Source organism: Geotrypetes seraphini, chromosome 1 (assembly GCF_902459505.1).
Source record: "Geotrypetes seraphini chromosome 1, aGeoSer1.1, whole genome shotgun sequence".
Lineage (NCBI taxonomy): Eukaryota > Metazoa > Chordata > Amphibia > Gymnophiona > Dermophiidae > Geotrypetes > Geotrypetes seraphini.
This window is the reverse complement of record NC_047084.1, coordinates 370,334,541-370,351,382: the sequence shown is the minus strand read 5'-3', so window position 1 is coordinate 370,351,382 and position 16,842 is coordinate 370,334,541. Positions and strand designations below refer to the sequence as shown.

General features: G+C 45.6%; 1 protein-coding gene and 1 long non-coding RNA gene across 3 annotated transcripts in view; one reads left to right on the top strand and one right to left on the bottom strand.

Annotated features, from left to right (window-relative positions):
• The window catches only part of IGFBP7 (insulin like growth factor binding protein 7), a 99,658-nt gene extending 83,639 nt beyond the window's left edge, over positions 1–16,019 (bottom strand). For both annotated transcript variants that reach the window (XM_033915185.1, XM_033915186.1), the window contains exon 1: positions 15,551–16,019. In XM_033915185.1, the coding sequence (XP_033771076.1) occupies positions 15,551–15,953 (403 nt within the window). In that variant the 5' untranslated portion in view covers positions 15,954–16,019. The remainder of the gene's footprint in view (positions 1–15,550) is intronic.
• The window catches only part of LOC117345947, a 70,516-nt gene continuing 69,547 nt past the window's right edge, over positions 15,874–16,842 (top strand). The window contains exon 1 of the long non-coding RNA XR_004536533.1: positions 15,874–15,986. This is a non-coding gene — a long non-coding RNA (uncharacterized LOC117345947). The remainder of the gene's footprint in view (positions 15,987–16,842) is intronic.

Sequence of the window (16,842 nt, the reverse complement as noted above, 5' to 3'; positions counted from 1 at the left end):
CACAGTTTCCTAACACAAAACTTTAGCTCCTGAATACAATAAGCAAATAGCATGCAAAGTACCTCTGATTTAAAAAGTGTACACTTGTCAGAAAGAGTCATTTGCTGCATTGAACAGTGGGGATTAGTTCAAGACCTGACAGGAAGGGAGACATTATTTACAACACACATCTTGCTGAATATTACATTCCCACCCCTCCCCCACCACATCCCCTCCAAAGTCTGTGGTCGTCTACTGGATCTGACCCCCTTCACTAGCCCTCTCTCAAACCCCTCACTTCCTCCAGAAACCCCACAAATTTTAAAGGTGGGGTGGAAGTAGTTATGCTAGTACCGGGTAGAGCTTTGGATTCTTGCCCAGAAATAGCTAATAAGAAAAAATTAAAAAAAAATTTAAATTGAATCAGGTTGGGCAGACTTGATGGACCACTCGGGTCTTTATGTGCCGTCATCTACTATGTTATATGTTGTCTACTCCTGCCTCTGTGCCACCAATCTTGCAAAATTCTTGTAGTGTATCCCAGGGTGCACGAAGCAGGGCATTGCCAGTTTTTAAAATGGCGTGCAGAGGCAGGAGTAAGTGGCATCATTCCTGTTTCCCAACTTCAAGTTGTCTAGAAGGTTTGGGGGAAAGGGGATGTCAGAGACCAGTAAACCACTGTGGGTTTTATTTGGGTGCTGAGGGATAGGGAGTCAGGGGAGGGGATGGGATCCATCAGATCACTAGGGATACTTTATTTTAGTTGGGGAGAGTGGGAATCCATTATAGAGCACTAGGAATGTTTTGGGGATGGGGGTTGGTTTGGGGGGCTTCAGTGGGGACCACTGAGGTCCCAAAGAGAAAAACGACTGACCATATCTCCTGGCCGCTCCCTTAAAACTGAAACAGCCCGCAAACGCTCCTACTCACATTTCATAACCAAACTTTGGCACACCATCCCCCATCTGTCAGATCACTAGATAGACTCTGGAACTTCAGGAAGGCCGTGAAAACCTTCCTCTTTACTAACCCAGCGTCTTAAAGTCATTCACCCTGAAATGCCACTCAGTCAACACACCTACACCACCTAATCTCACCAGATTTCTATAGCACTAAAAGGCGTACGCAGCGCTGTACATTTTAACCTACAATACACAGTCAATGTTTAGAAGAGCTTACATAAGAAAATAAATGTCCAACTCTGGACGTGCTCTGGATATTTTGTAAAATGTTATTGTTGTAAAATGTCCAAGAGCTAAGCCCACCCTTATCCAAAACATGCCTCTAAATGCTCCCTTAAATATTTAGATGCACTGGAGACAAAATGACCAGAAAGACGGCTAAAAAGTCAGTTTTGAAAATGCCCACTTGGACGTTTTGACTAGTAAGACATTCGAGTGCTGGTTTATGCCGTCTTTTGTATGTCTTATGTTGTTTTTGAAAATGAGCCCTATAGTGCTATACCACTTCCTGACCACCAGCCTCACAAATGCTCTGGCAGAATGAGGTAATACTTTATGCCTTCTCAGACCTGGCGTTATGCTCATATTTTCAGTCTTCTGTACACTTCTCTGCATCTGTGCATTGGTGGTTTTGTGCAGCCCTTTTCTGTATCACGCGCTCACAAAATTGTGTTCTAAAGTCGTACCAATCCTGTGAAAAGTTTTAGTGCACTTTACTGTATTAGCCCCTATATCTATGCAGTTTGTAACTTAGGCCCTGATTCAACATAGTGGAGTGACTACAAATTTGTGTCATTACAATAATGGGAGATTTTTAAATTTTCCATGTTATAAATTGATGCCTGTTAGACATGTTTAAGTATATGTTTGATACAGTGGTGCCTCACACAACGAACTTAATTCGTTCCAGGAGCAAGTTTGTTATGCGAAAAGTTCATTATGTGAAACGCGTTTTCCCATAACAATACATGTTAAAAAAAATTATTCGTTCTGCAGCATAAAATATGCTAAGATGACATAAAAAAAGATAAATTTGTCAAAATGGTGAAAATGGTGGTCTTGCTGAGGCCAAACTCTTTGACGAGGTCACACTGTTTTACCCCACATTCACTCCTTCTAATTATTTCCCGTTTCATTTCAACAGAAATCACCTTCCTGCTTTTTTTAGAAGCCATGATATATAAAAAATATTGAGTTTATCTTAAAAGGACAACTGTATACAGTGAGAGAGGGCAGTTAAGCGCAGTGACTAACGACTGCCTGCAGTGCCTGCGCGGAAGGATGCAATACATCGGCAGCTCGGGCGACTTCGTTGTGTGAAACGAAGTTCGTTGTGTGAAACGAAGTTCGTTGTGTGAAACGAAGTTCGTTGTGTGAATCAAGACATGAAGTTCGTTGTGTGCAGCGTTCGTTGTGTGAGGCGTTCGTTATGCGAGGCACCACTGTATTTTACATTTAGCTCTACCTTCCTTATAGCAATCTCTAGGGACTTACATTCCAGGTTCTTTGAGAAACTATGGGGAAGGTGCTGAAGAGAATGCAAATACAGCCATGGGCACCAGCTCTGTGGGTGCTAGAGCGCCCTCAATATTTTTTTGCAGCACTGCCCAGACATCAGAGCTGAAATCTTCCTGATGCAGGGGAAAGCAGGAGATAAAGCTGTGCCTCTGAAGCTACTGCTCCTTTCTCCCCCTGCAGCCTACTGGTCAGACCTGGGTTGGCCACTGTTGGAAAGCCACTGGGTTGGCTTGATGGACCGTCTGTCCCAGTATGGTAATTCTTATATTCTCATTTTCTACATATCTCTGATAGAGATAGAATTCTGAAACTTTATTTGGGGGCTAGAGCACAGCAGCTTTATGGTCATAAGATGTGTCTTTCCTAAAGTCTGTTAAAACTCAGAAGATTAAACAGGTATTTCTTCAATTACGTCCTACAGCTGTGGTCCTAGGGATGCTTTTATAAAAATTTCTGAAGAAATATTGTAGCTTTAAGAGGCTATGGGGATTATTTTCAAAGACATTTGCAATTTCCATGTGGAAATTCCAGCATTTACACAAGTTAATGATACCTATGAATTAATGATGATTTTAGAAAGGGCTGAATTGATGTCCATAATATGTAGAAATTGCAATGGTGTATGTTGGGGATGTGGTTTGGGCATAGTCTAGGTGGGCTAAAAATCTGTGTATTCCCAATATCGGATAGAGAATGAACACGTGTGAAGGTCATCCTTGGACTGATAGAAAATTTCTTGTGAGCAAAGGTACCGAGGATTAATTTGGTTAGTGAACTTTCAGTAGAACTACAGGTTAATAGTGTAGTTGAAAGTTCATTCCTAGTATTGAAAAAATACTTTCTAATTTGTCTCAATAGCGATACCTCACAACTAGTTTTAATTGTTCAAGCATTGCTACTCTCCAAATTAGATTATTGCAACTGAGTATATGCAGGTTGTACTAAATCTTTGATTAGAAAACTGCATGTTATTCAAAACATCACAGCCAAACTTACCCCCTCTCCCCTTTTATCAAACCACATTGCCAAGTAACGTGAGCTAATTGCTGATCCATCCATTCTAATCCTGCTGGAAAATATGATCATATGACACCTTTGTTGGTCTCTTTACACTGGCTGCCTGTGGAGGCCCGAATTAAGTTTAAATTGTGTATCTTAATGTTTAACATCTATCATGGTTGGGCCCCTTAATACTTGGTTTATTTGGTCTCACCTTCCTTTAAAGCACATGTGTCAAACACAAGGCCTGCAGGCCGTTTAATGTGGCCCGTAGCAGTGCTACTGGAAATTCCCCTTCTCACGGCCCAGCGTGTCTTTCCTCCCGCGCCGGTCCAATGTCACTGTCACAGTGAAAAATCTGCCGGCCTCAGCAGTGATTCAGCAAGTTGTCCTCGGCTCCCCTTCCTACTTTCCGTCTGTCTCCAATCATGCAACTTCCTGTTTCCAACCAGGTGGACCATGGCAGACGGAAAGCAGGAAGAACCGCGGACGTTGCTGAATCACTGCCGAGGCCAGATTTTTCAGTGTTAGGCGACATCAGACCGGCGCAGGAGGGAAGACATGCTGGGCTGTGAAAAGGGGAAGTTCCGGTAGCACTGCGCTACTTTTTCAGCATGACAGCAACTTCGGACCGCACAGAGAGAAGGAGGAGGACATGCTGGGCTGAGGAAGCCTCTTGGACTAACAGGTTCTTTGCTGTTGTTTGTTTGGGGTTGGGTTTTTTTTTTTTTTTGGGGGGGGGGTTAAATATAAAGGGGGAGAGCTTATGGGGCCAGAAACAGAGGACAGAGAGAGAGAGATGGTGGGCAAGGTTCTGAAGGGAGAGAAGTTGGACCTGGGATGGTGTGAAGGAAGAGAGAAAGGCACAGGCGGAATAGAAATCCCTAATGTAATGTAATTTATGCTGTAGTAAAACTTACACTAGAGCCTGCCTGCAGAAGCTTAATAAAAGGACCCCCTTAAGGGAGGTATCCCTGTTTATATCCTCCTCCAAACTAAAACAAAAATTAAAGACTGTAGCTTATTTAGTTCATTAGGAGTATTCATGCGTGTAGTTTTCCAAAATGGCTGGCATTCAGAGGTAAATTCTGATACTTGCAGGTTTCCTCCACTGACTTTCTTATGTGTTATCTTTGCAATATGACTGCTTTCACTTCTCATGCCGGTAAATTCATCTCCTTTTTCCTGCTTGCCATTCTTCTCACTATACATCCAAGCATCCTTCTGTTCAAAGCTGGCATTATTTTTCCATAAATAACACAGGTTGCAAGGTCAGACACAAGCTGTAATTCATTTTACTTGACAATATGCTGCTTTGAATGTGTTTCCATGCTTTGCATCTTATTCCTTAACCTGAGTTGTGCTAAACAATTGTGTATTAAGGACAAAGTACAATTTTGTCATTTAAATACAGATCTGACAATAAATGAGTGTTATTCCTTTAATGTGCATTAGTAGTGTCCACATACAGAAACAGCACATCAAACATACTATACATTTAGCCACCTCTGAGGGTGGATAGCCCGGCAGCAATTTTTAGGCACTCTTAACTTCAACCCATCCTGCCAAGACAAGAGGAATTCGAATACTACTAGGGTAAATCCCTTATAGTTGCATTAACATAGACAAAAAATAAAATTACAAAAAACAAAACAACTCAGCCACAGTTAAATAAAGAAAGTAGCGGAGAAAGAATCTGACTTGCAGTCCCAAAAGTTCACCACTATCTCAAGGGTCTACTAAGCCAGTGTCTCACAAACTTTCCGGCCAATGGCACACTAAATCCAGTGCCCCGGCCAGAAGGCACCCAGAAGTATGCGGAGGCCCATCTGGCTGTGACCTGCTTTGGTGGAGGGATTCGGGAGGTGCAGAGAGAGGAGAGACGCCAGCCAGGAGAGTCATCTGTGCCAGCTGACTTCCTACAGGATGTGCCTCTCTCCGAGAGAGGCACGTCCTGTAGGCAGTCAGCTGGTGTGGACGATTCTCCTCCTCGCCAGTGTGTCATGGCACACCTGAAATCTCAGGAGGCACACATTTGTGATACACTGTACTAAGCTGTGGTAAAAAATGGTTTTAGTGCACCCTTATGCAGGTTTTTCCTGCAGGCTAAAGGCCATTTTACCGCAGCTCTAAAAATAGTTTTTTTCTGACTTTTCGCATTAATGGCCATGTATTAATATTAAAAAACCTTCTAAAAGGATGAAAAATCAGAGGAAATCCTATTCATTCTTTTAATGACAGCAGAACCTCAAGTGTTCACATCCAACTGAAAATGGAATATATCCAATCAGGGGGACCAAAAGTGAACTATCACTGGTTCAAAATGTCATACTTTTTTTTAACTCTAATCCTTTTATAATTTTTAAGATTAGCAAATACTAATTTGAGTGGCTGAATTTGAATAAATACTGCAGACTATCAGATATTGCGAGGTAGCGTAGTCTCTCGCGGTTGAGCTTTGGCAGCGCTTTGGGCCCAAAGCTGGCCCATTGACCATTTGCAACTATCGTTAATACGTTTTTAACTCCTGAGGATGCTCTTATTTGAGCAAAATGGAGGCGCTCCGTTGAGCAAAGCAGATCGAAGTAAAGCTGAGCGTTTTCTCTATTTACCATCTAATACAGCTACAAGTCACCCTGGGCTCCGGATTTAAAGCTAAGTACTTTTGGCTTACAAAGTTGGCTGCTTATGCAGTGTTGTGTGTATTCATACATATATTTTTCCAGGAGCAATATCTGATAGTCTGCAGTATTTATTCAAAACCAGCCACTCAAATTAGTATTTGGCATGTCCTCTGCAATTAACATGTGGTAAAAAATGTTTCAGTATGGCAAGGCTTTTGCAATTAGTGTACATGCACGTAACACTTTCTCTCCAGGAGGCAGTAAGTACACCTGCTGCACTAACTGAACAAGTGACAGTATGAGCTAGATCAGCGGTCTCAAACACGCGGCCCATGGGCCACATGTGGCTCTCCAAGTTTTATTTGCAGCCCGCGGTCTGGACTGGATCATTCCTTTCCTTTTGGAGCAGCAGCGAGTCTGGCCGGTTCGTTCCGTTCAAAGCCGCGGGTTGGCGGCTCCTTGCGCTATTCGCTCCTGCATCGGAAGCCTTTCTGACATCACAACATCAGAGAGGCTTCAGACGCAGGCGCGGATCTCGCAAGGAGCCGCCACCAGCGGCTTTGAATGGAATGAGCCGGCCAGACACGCTGCTGCTCCAGTGGCGTACCAAGGGGGGGGCGGTCCGCACAACTGGTCACCCTCCACTGTTCTTCCTAGAGTGCGGCTCGCGGCTCTTCTAGAGCAGGGGTGCCCAACTGCTTCCCTTCCCTTCTCACCGCCGGCACCATGCTCTTTGATCTCCCTGCTTCTCTCTCCGCCCGACCTCAATTCTGACGTCGAGAGGACGTTCTGGCTAGCCAATCGCTGCCTGGCTGCCCGGAACATCCTTTCCGACGTTAGAATTGACGTCGGGCGGTGAGAGTTGGTCGGCCCCATGGAGATCTCGGCCTGTTTCCGATGGCAGCAGCAGCAGCAGCAGCAGCAGCCTATTCCCCGGCAGCGGTGGCATGGGGGAGGGCAGGAAGGAAGAAAGAAAGAAGGGGGGGGGACTGGGAGCCAAAAGGAAAAAAGAAAGAAGGGGGGGGACAAGGAGCCAGAAACAAAGCAAAAAATGGGACAAGGAATCAGAGAAAGACAGACATAGAAAAAGAAAGAAAAAGTTGGGGGAGGGAATGAGGTCTGGAGGAGAAGAAGCATACAGGAGGCTGAAAGAAGAGAAGAAATATTGGGTGCACAGTCAGAAGAATAAAATGCAACCAGAGACTGATGAAATTACCAAACAAAGGTAGGAAAATGATTTTATTTTCAATTTAGTAATAGAAAAGTGCCAGTTTTGAGAAAGAAAAGATATTAAACTTTAAATGTGAGTGCTGCAGAAAAAATAGAGTATTTGGAGGGCTGCAGAAAAAATAGTTAATGTCTTATTAAAGAAATGACAATTTTGCATAAGGTAAAACTGTTAAAGGAAAGTTTTATAAACTATAAAGAGTTTAACCTCATGCAAAATTGTAATTTCTTTAATAAGACATTAACTATTTTTTTCTGCGGCCCTCCAAGTACCTACAAATCCAAAATGTGGCCCCGTAAAGGGTTTGAGTTTGAGACCACTGAGCTAGATGCACTAAACCGGATTGATAAGATCGCGTGGGTCCCTCCGCTCCAATCCAATTTTTGGCTGATTCAAATTGGCGAGTCTAAGATCGCCTGGAAGCACTGGATGCAGGCAGGCAGGCATACGTACACTAGAAGATGTTATATCAAATGGGAAAATGCTTGATTTTTCGCAACTGCAACAATCTTTTGGTATTTCAAAGTCTCAAATTTATAAGTGGTTGCAGTTGAAGTAAGCCATTCAGAAAGGGTTCCCCGATTGGCGAAATTTAAAAAATCATTATAGCATGCAGGTCCTGTGCTTCCAGGACATCAGGCCGCCAGTTGGAATAAAATAATATCTGAATTCCTGAATAAAAAGCCAAAAACTAGTCTTAGGGACATTTGGAGCTTTCAGATAAAGCAGCATATTTCTGCCATCTCAATGGTCACGAATTTGGACTTGGAGGATGAGATATACAGCATCAGCATCTATGAGACAAACATGGTTTTTTTTGTTACATAGAAGTTTCTGGACCCCTGTTCATTTACAAAAATTAGATAGTTCTAAATCTAATAGATGCTGGCACTGTCATCTTGATGTAGGGACACTGGATCATCTGCTGTTCTATTGTCCTTTGATACTAAACTTTTGGAAGTCAATATGGGGACAGATTAATACCATACTGGAGGCATCAATTCCACTGATGTATGAGGTAATTATATGCATATTAAGCCCCCCATGGACCGCTATAAATGCCGGCTTTTCCTTATTATGACCAGGAGATGTCATGCAAATGATTACCGTATTTTCACGCATATAACGCGCGCGTTATACACGATTTTACAAACCGAGCATAATCATGCGCGTTATATGCGTGAGCGCGTTTTACAATTTTTTTTTTACATTGCTGGTTCCCCCCCCGATGTCCGATTCAGCCCTGAAAGCCTGATGCCCCACCCCGAAGGACCGCTCGCACCCCCCCCCCGACATCCGATTCATCCCCCAGCTCCCCCGCACCGTTTGCGGTGGAGAAGCAGCCTACCGTGGGTTCGCGATGCCAGTGAGCCCTGCTGCTTCCTCTGCCGGCGGTCCCGCCCCTTCTCTGTCAGAGAAGGGGCGGGACCGTGGCAGAGGAAGCAGCGCAGGGCTCAGAGAAGGGGCGGGACCGCCGGCAGAGGAAGCAGCAGGGCTCACTGGCATCGTGAACCCATGGTAGGCTGCTATTCCACCACAAACGGTGCGTGGGGGGGCTGGGGGATGAATCGGACGTCGGGGGGGTGCTAGCGGTCCTTCAGGGTGGGGGTGCGAGCGGTCCTTCAGGGTTGGGGCCAGCGGTCCTTCAGGGTGGGGCATCAGGCTTTCAGGGTGGGGTCAGGACTTCAAGGGGTACAGGCAGACCTTTAAGAGGGGACAAGACTTCAAGGGGGGACAGGCAGACCTTTAAGGGGGGGACAGGACTTCAAGGGGGGACAGGCAGACCTTTAAGGGGGGACAGGACTTCAAGGGGGGCAGAAGTAGGTTTTAATTCAATGAGCAGCCATGCGCGATATACGCATGTGCGCGCTATATATTAATTTATTTACATAAATTTATTTTCCCCGCGCGCTATACCCGTGTGCGCATTTTACACGGGTGTGCGTTATACGCGTGAAAATACGGTACTCACAATTGAAAGAATTGGGATCACCTTAGTTTTCCTTTTTGGTGGGTGAGCTTATGATTAACTTATAAATATGAGAAATGAATGCTGACATGCTGGGGCATAATAAGATAGTCAAATTAGTTTGGGGTCCATTGATGTATTTTGTAGATTTGCTATAGTTGTCCTTTATCTTTATTTTCCGTTGGTTTTCACCCACACATCCAGGAAGGGGGGTATATCTTTTGTTTTGGTATTATTCCTGATGGTAATGATGGATGGGGAATGGAATTCTTATCTTTTGTATAGATACTGATTGATTAGTGCTTGGTTGATTATCATTATTTGTATATAAATTGTATTGCACTTTTTGTTGGCATTAAAAACTAAATAAAGTTAAAAAAATTTTTTTTACATGAAATGATTCGCGGGGAGGTTCATCATAATCCACATCTCTCCTGTCTAATTGATCGCTGTGAGAATGACTCTCACACATACGCAGAGCCGGCAGGGGAAGCCCGAACAGCTGAGAGGCCAGAAATCTTTCTTTTTTTAAAGGACACCGATGTCTCATTTAAAAACTAAAAGAAAAAAACCCTCCCTCCCCGACAATGACGGCCCTCCCCCATATCCCCCTGACAAACCAGCACCGAGGACCGGCACCCCCAACCCTGCCAATGAAAACGGCAGGAGATGCCCACTCCTTCCTGCAAATGGGGCCCCCCCATGCCAAGCTTCCCCTCCCTCCCCCAATAAAGGCAGGAGGGATGCGCACTCCTCCTGTCACCGGATGCTCCCCCAAACCCCCGTACCTTTCTCAGACGTTAGGAGCAGGAGGGATGCTCGCTCTCGCCTGCTCCAAGGTCTGCCAGTCAAAAATGGTGGGCCTTCCCCTCCCCGGTGATTGATGTGATGCACAGGGAGGGGCTTAAGGCCTTGACTGGCTCAAAAACCTATGGCTCTGCCCAATGGGAGGGGCCTTAGGAGTCTGGACCAATCAGGGCCTTGGGCTCCTCCCTCTGTATTGTGTTTTTTTATGCATTGCCAAGCAATGCTAGTGCATCAATCGCTCGGGTAGTTTGCAAATGGATTTTAATATTAAATAGCTAATTTGCATGGCCAGATTGGAAAAAGGGTGATTGAGGGGAAAAACACGTGGTGAACTATTTTGTGCATTGGGTTGGCCAATGCGATCGTCGCTAAAGCAGTCAAAACTGGTTCAGCGATGATCGCTGACTTTAGTGCATCTAGCTCCATGTGTTAAGTATTGTGCACTAACTGTGGTGTGTCCACCACTAATCCGGTCAGCGGCGTAGCAAGGATGGGGGGGAGGTGGACTGCCCCGGGCACCATCTTGGCAGGGGTCCTGGCACCTCTCCGCCCACCCGCCTCTTCAAATTTTCGCTGGCAATAATCTATCAATGGCCTCCACACATACTGAAATTTGTTATAATTCCTTTTTGGACCAGCTAATGTCCTTTCCATTTTATATATGTGGCACACAGAGTTCCACCAGAAACAGTAATTGAGTCTATTCCAGTTTTTCTAGTTGTACGTGATCTGTTGAATGGCAACCCCTGTTAAAATGAGCAATAATTTATTATTATTAGGAGGAAATTTGTTTCTTTGCCCTCATTTCCATGCCAAATAATACTGTCATATGATAATGCCACATGATTTTCTAAAAGGCAATTAATTTGGTTCCAAATTGATTTCCAAAATTCTAGCATATATGGACAATAGAATAACAAGTGATCTAAAGTCCCTGCTTCAAGATGGCAATGCCAGCATCTATCAGATTTAGAGCTATCTAATTTTTTTAAACGAACAGGGGTCCAGAAAGCTCTATGTAGTAAGAAAAACCACGTTTGTTTCATAGACGCTGACATTGTACATCTCATCCTTCCAAGACCAAATACGTGGCCATTGAGATGCCGTAATTTCGTGCTTAATCTCAATGCTCCAAATGTCTCTAAGACCAGTCCTTGGTTTTTTATTCAACAATCCAGATATTAATTTGTACCACTGTGCGGCCTGGTGTCCCAGAAAGTCCGCTTGGAAGCATAGGAATTCTAAACTATATTGATTAAGATTTTTCCATTCAAGTGTTTTTAAATGTTCAATTGTTAAATATCATTTACTGTACTTGATTTTAAGATATGAAATGAATAAAGATTTTTTTTTAAAAAAAGAAAAAAAAAATTTTTGCTGGCAGCCAGCAACATCTTCTACCTGCCGCTCACGCTGACCTCAGCTCTCCTGACTTCACATCTAGAGAGCTGCACGGGAACGGGGATGGCGGGGATCCCCCAGGTTCCCCGTTCGGGTCACGGGGATCCCGTGGGGACACCCCCTAGGGTTGCAGGGATCCTGCGGGGTTTGATGCAACTCGAGCCGCAAGGCTCATCTAATTTTTCCTACCTGCTCTGTCACAGCACACATAGCCAACCGGAAGTCTTCCCCAATGTCAGCGCCGACGTCGGAGCGCTTAGTAACTGGAATAAGTGATTCATCAAATATAAATAAAAACCTGAAGCCTGAGCCTCGCGGCTCAAGCTTTATTTTGCTGTTAATTTGCTTGTAGATGAGGGCTGGGAGGCGGAACACAAAAGGGGGGAGGAAGTGTGTTTTTGGACACAATGCATGAACTTGGGAAAGAGAATGGAGGAAGAGAGGGAAAGAGATGCTGAGGTGGGGAGGGAGTGCAGTTTTGGACACAAGCCATGAACTTGGGAAAGAGATGCTGAGGTGGGGGAGGGAATGGTTTTTGGACACAGAAGGCATGAACTTGGGAGAGAGGAAGGGAGGGAAATAGATGCTGAGGTGGGGGAGGGAATGCGCTTTTAGACACAAAAGGCATGAACTTGGGAGAGAGGAAGGGAGGGAAAGAGATGCTGAGGTGGGGGAGGGAATGTGTTTTTGGACACAGAAGGCATGAACTTGGGAGAGAGGAAGAGAGGGAAAGAGATGCTGAGGTGGGGGAGGGAGTGCGTTTTTGGACACAAGGCATGAACTTGGGAAAGAGGAAGCAGGAAGGGAGGGAAAGAGATGCTGAGGTGGGGGAGGGAATGCGTTTTTGGACACAGAAAGCATGAACTTGGGAGAGAGGAAGGGAGGGAAATAGATGCTTAGGTGGGGGAGGGAATGCGTTTTTAGACACAAAAGGCATGAACTTGAGAGAGAGGAAAGGAGGGAAAGAGATGGTTGTGTATGCGGGGAATGGAAGAAAGGAGAATTTTTGGTCATAGGGAGGAAGTGAGGTACAGATGAGATGGAGAAATATTGTGGTGGAACGGACAGATTGAAATGGATGCAAGAGGGAGGAATGTTGGACATAGTGATGAAGGGAATGGAAGGAGAGATGTGGCATGGTGCTGGAGAGGGGTAATAGAAGGAGAAATGTTGGGCATGGGGCTGGTGGGCAGGCACAAAAGATGAGAAAGGGATAAATGCTGGACCATGGTAGGAGGAACCAATGGACAGCAACAGAAGAATTTACAGAAGATGGGAAAGCGGAAAAAAGAAACTGGGACCAACTTTATGGAAAAATAAGTCTCCAGACAATAAAGGTAAAAAATGTAATTTATTGACTAAAATATGTTAGCTTTGAGAAATGTATACAGCAGATGTCTTTGTATTGTGTTCAAAAGAAAAGGAAATGCATTTCTGGTTTTATTTCTACATTGTTGAAGTACTTGCTGACCCTTGCTGTGACTGGGGATCCCCAAGCACCGCCAGCAGAGGACCTCCTCTAGAGATGGCCAGAACTCCCCTCCACCAAGCACAGCAGTCGCTGGCAACATCCATGAGCCACTGAGGTGCCAGCATCTGTGACTCAGGGAAGCTACTGCTGCCTGCCAAGCTTGGCAAAAGGGTCCCCCGGAAGTCCTCAGCTGACAGCTTGGGGGTTCTCATCAGCTGAGTATTTATATTTTATATTTACATTAGAGGCTCTGTTTGAAACCCGTTTACAAAGTATGTATTCTTCCCAATTAATATTTCCAAATTAATAAAGTCTCTTTGCTTATTTGTAAATGGGTCTCTACCAGAGCCTTTAATTCAGTAGTATAATTAAATGAAATAACTATTTCTGAAGTTTATAGGGACGAGCGGGGACGGAGGGGATTCCTCGCGGGGACGGGTGGGATTTCTGTCCCCGCACAACTCTCTAGTCACATCCTGGTCACAGGACCAGGATGTGACATCAGAAGGAGAGATGAGGCCAATGCAAGCAGTAGGCAGGTGATGCTGCTGGTTTCCAATGAAGATTTGAAGAGGTACTGGGGGGGGGGGAAGGGGCAGGTGTAGCAGGAAGGACTGTGGGGGAGGGGGTACACAGCATGGCGATGCCGGCCTAGGCGCCCCCTTCCCTTGCTACACTGCTGCACCCTCTTCCCGCACCCTAACACAGCATGCATGAAGTAGCACATGCTCTTATGCCACTTCAGTAACAGCACACGCTAATTTGCATGTTAACTGCTTAAGGCGCTTCCATAAAGTATTCTCCATGTACCTTAATCATTAAGGGGTTCTTTTATTAAGCCGAGGCATAGGCAACTGAAAATTTTTTTGTTTGGAGGGGGCCCAAAGGCTCTGCCTTAGCCCCAGCAGGATCCCGTGGCACGATCTCTCTCTCCAGCTCCCGACTCCTCCATCTACCTTCACTGGTCGCTGTAATTTTAAATCTTCCAGCAGCCGCCACACATCATCAACGAGCAGGCCTGCCCCGTAAGTCTTCATTCTGCAGCAACGCTGCATGGCGGCTGCCGGAAGATTTAAAGTTACAGCAACCGGGAGGAGGTGGGCGGGGGAGTAAATCCATAACGAACACTGACCGCTGATTTTTGGGGAGGCCACGGCCCATGTGGCCTCCCCGTTCCGACACCTATGAGCTGAGGTAGTACTAGAGCAGGGATCTCAAAGTCCCTCCTTGAGGGCCGCAATCCAGTCAGGTTTTCAGGATTTCCCCAAAGAATATGCATGAGATCTATGTGCATGAACTGCTTTCAATGCATATTCATTGGGGAAATCCTAAAAACCTGACTAGATTGCAGCCCTCAAGGAGGGACTTTGAGATCCCTGCACTAGAGCACACTGCCACAGCTTAAAACGACTTACAGTGCAACATGCTTGGGTATCCTATGGTAATTTCCAAATTAGTGTGTACTACCTGTGTGCTAAAAATTATTTTTAAATTTTTGTTGGTGGGGCCATGTCTGGGCAGAGATTATATCTGCATTGCCATACACTCACTGGTTAGTAATTGCCATATGAGCCCTTACCACTTATAAAACAGGTGTTGGTAAGCAGGGCTGGCTCAAGGGACTGTGGCACCGAGCCAAATCTGCATTAGCGCCCCTCTCCCTGTAATCTGGTATCTCTCTTCTCCCCCCACCCCCACTGGTGATCATGTATTTCCCTCTCCTTCTGAACCAGGGTACTGATGATAAAGAGTGCCAAAATCCCAGTCCGGCATCTATCCCTCTATAAGGCTGACAGTAAACTGGACTGGGATTTTGGCTCCCTTTATCACTGGCACCCTGGACCAAGGCCTGCCCTGGTCCATAGGCTGAGCCGGTCCTATTGGTAAGTGCTCACACAGTAATTTTATTTAATGGCTGTGTGCTAATAACAAATTAGCGCATGGCCATTAATACAAAAATAGAATTGGCCATTTTAAAATGCTGTGGTAAAAATGGCCTTAGGTGCCGGAAAAACCTGCACAAGGGTGCACTAAATCCACTTTTTACCGCAGCTTAGTAAAAGGACCTCTATCCCAGAACTGCCCAAAAATAAAGCACATTTAAAAAAAGTAATTTCAGTTTTAGTAATACACATGCAAATTTACAGGCAGGTTTGCAACCTAGAATCTAATTACAGAAGGAAAATGGGATGGAAAACTGGCTATTTTAGTTTAAAAAAACAAAACAAAACCCAATAACCCATAGTCATAGCACAGGAACTGCAGGAAGTCCTTCCTCTCTTTGACCTGCAGACCTAGCAGCAACAGCAGCCTTTCATTATATTAAACTCTGCTCAGAGGGGAGCAGAAGCATTTTAGGAATCTTGCAGGATGTGCTAAGGAAGAACCAACTAGTCATAACAGGAAGTCTAAAATTAATCGCAAAATGGCCAATCGGGAAGAGGTTGAAGCGCAAGCGATGCCCTCCCCGTGTCTTTTCAGGTGACTCAAGAAGGACCTGTTCTCATAAACTAATCTAAGAGGAGGCTCTCTGGGGATCTCACCAGCCGTGGGGGCAGAGCGCCCTCCTCCCCCCACCCAGGGCTCTCTCACCTCTTTTGCAGGGTCCCTTGCTGAACTGCCGGACGCCGCTCTTCCCCCGCAGGTTGGCTGCTCTCAGCGCGCAGCTGCTCGGGTAGGTGACGCCATCGCTGCCGCACACGGGCTGGCGGCTCTTGCACACGCACGCGCTGCTCCCGCCGCTCCGCAGGCACTCGCTGCCGGCCGCGCAGCGCGCGCCCCGGGCCGCGCACGCCTCGCCCTCCCCCGCGGCGCACAGCGCGCAGCAGCCGCACGAGTCCAGCACTGCGCCCAGCTTGCAGCCCTCCGCAGGCAGGGGCGCGCACTGGGCGCGCAGGCACTGTCCGCAAACCCTTGGCCGCGGATCCTTGGCCGCCCAGCCCGAGACCCAAAACAGTGAAGGCAGCAGCAGCAGCAAAGAGGAGAGGCGCTTCATGACCGAGCTGAGGAGGAGGAGGAAGAAATGATGGTGAATAAAACCTGCAAGACTTGCAATATGAGGCTAATTTTGCACCGGAGCTCCTTAATATAGCTCCTGTCCCGCAGCCACATCCCACCCAGCCCCTCCCCGGTCCAAACAACCGCTGCTTAGAAACTCCCCTATCCTATAAGCTGGAGGCTCAAAAACGAAACTAGGTCCTGAAGAACCCAAATCTCCCTGTTTTTATTGGGGAATCCGGACTTTCAACAAAGTTTTTACTGTTTGACACATGAATGATCTTCTTACACGAGATGCTTGTCCTTCCCTGTAGCTTTCTGCTGTGCTTTGTGAAGTCTTTGCTGCACTTAAAAAAAATTAAAAGTGTGGAATTTGCTGTATATCTGGATGTCAAATTTATTATTTTCTTTCAAACCGACGCCTCAGCCCCACCACTCCACCGCATATATTGTTTCATACCGCGGGAAGCATGTTGTGGTGCTTCATCATTGGCTGTCAAGTTTTGAAAAAAGTTTTTTAAGCTTTAAACTTTCTTTTTTACTTATTTTTCTGAATACTCGAAGACTAAATATCAAAATGATTTAAATTTGTTTCCCATCATCTTATAAATTTTATAAATTTTAAAAGTAAGTGGTACTTATCCACAGCCAAAAGCCCAGGGAGCCAGACCCGACATGTTTCACACGTAAGTGTTTTTTCAAGGGTCTCCCTGAAAAGTGAACAGAAGGGTTGTTACATATGGTTATGTCCTGCCCTTCATAAAGATATATTCAACAACGTTTCAAAATGTGTGCTTACCAGGGGTGCCGCTGTCATCCGACTTTTTTCAAAACTTGACAGCCAATGATGAAGCACCACAACATGCTTCCCGCGGTATGAAACAATA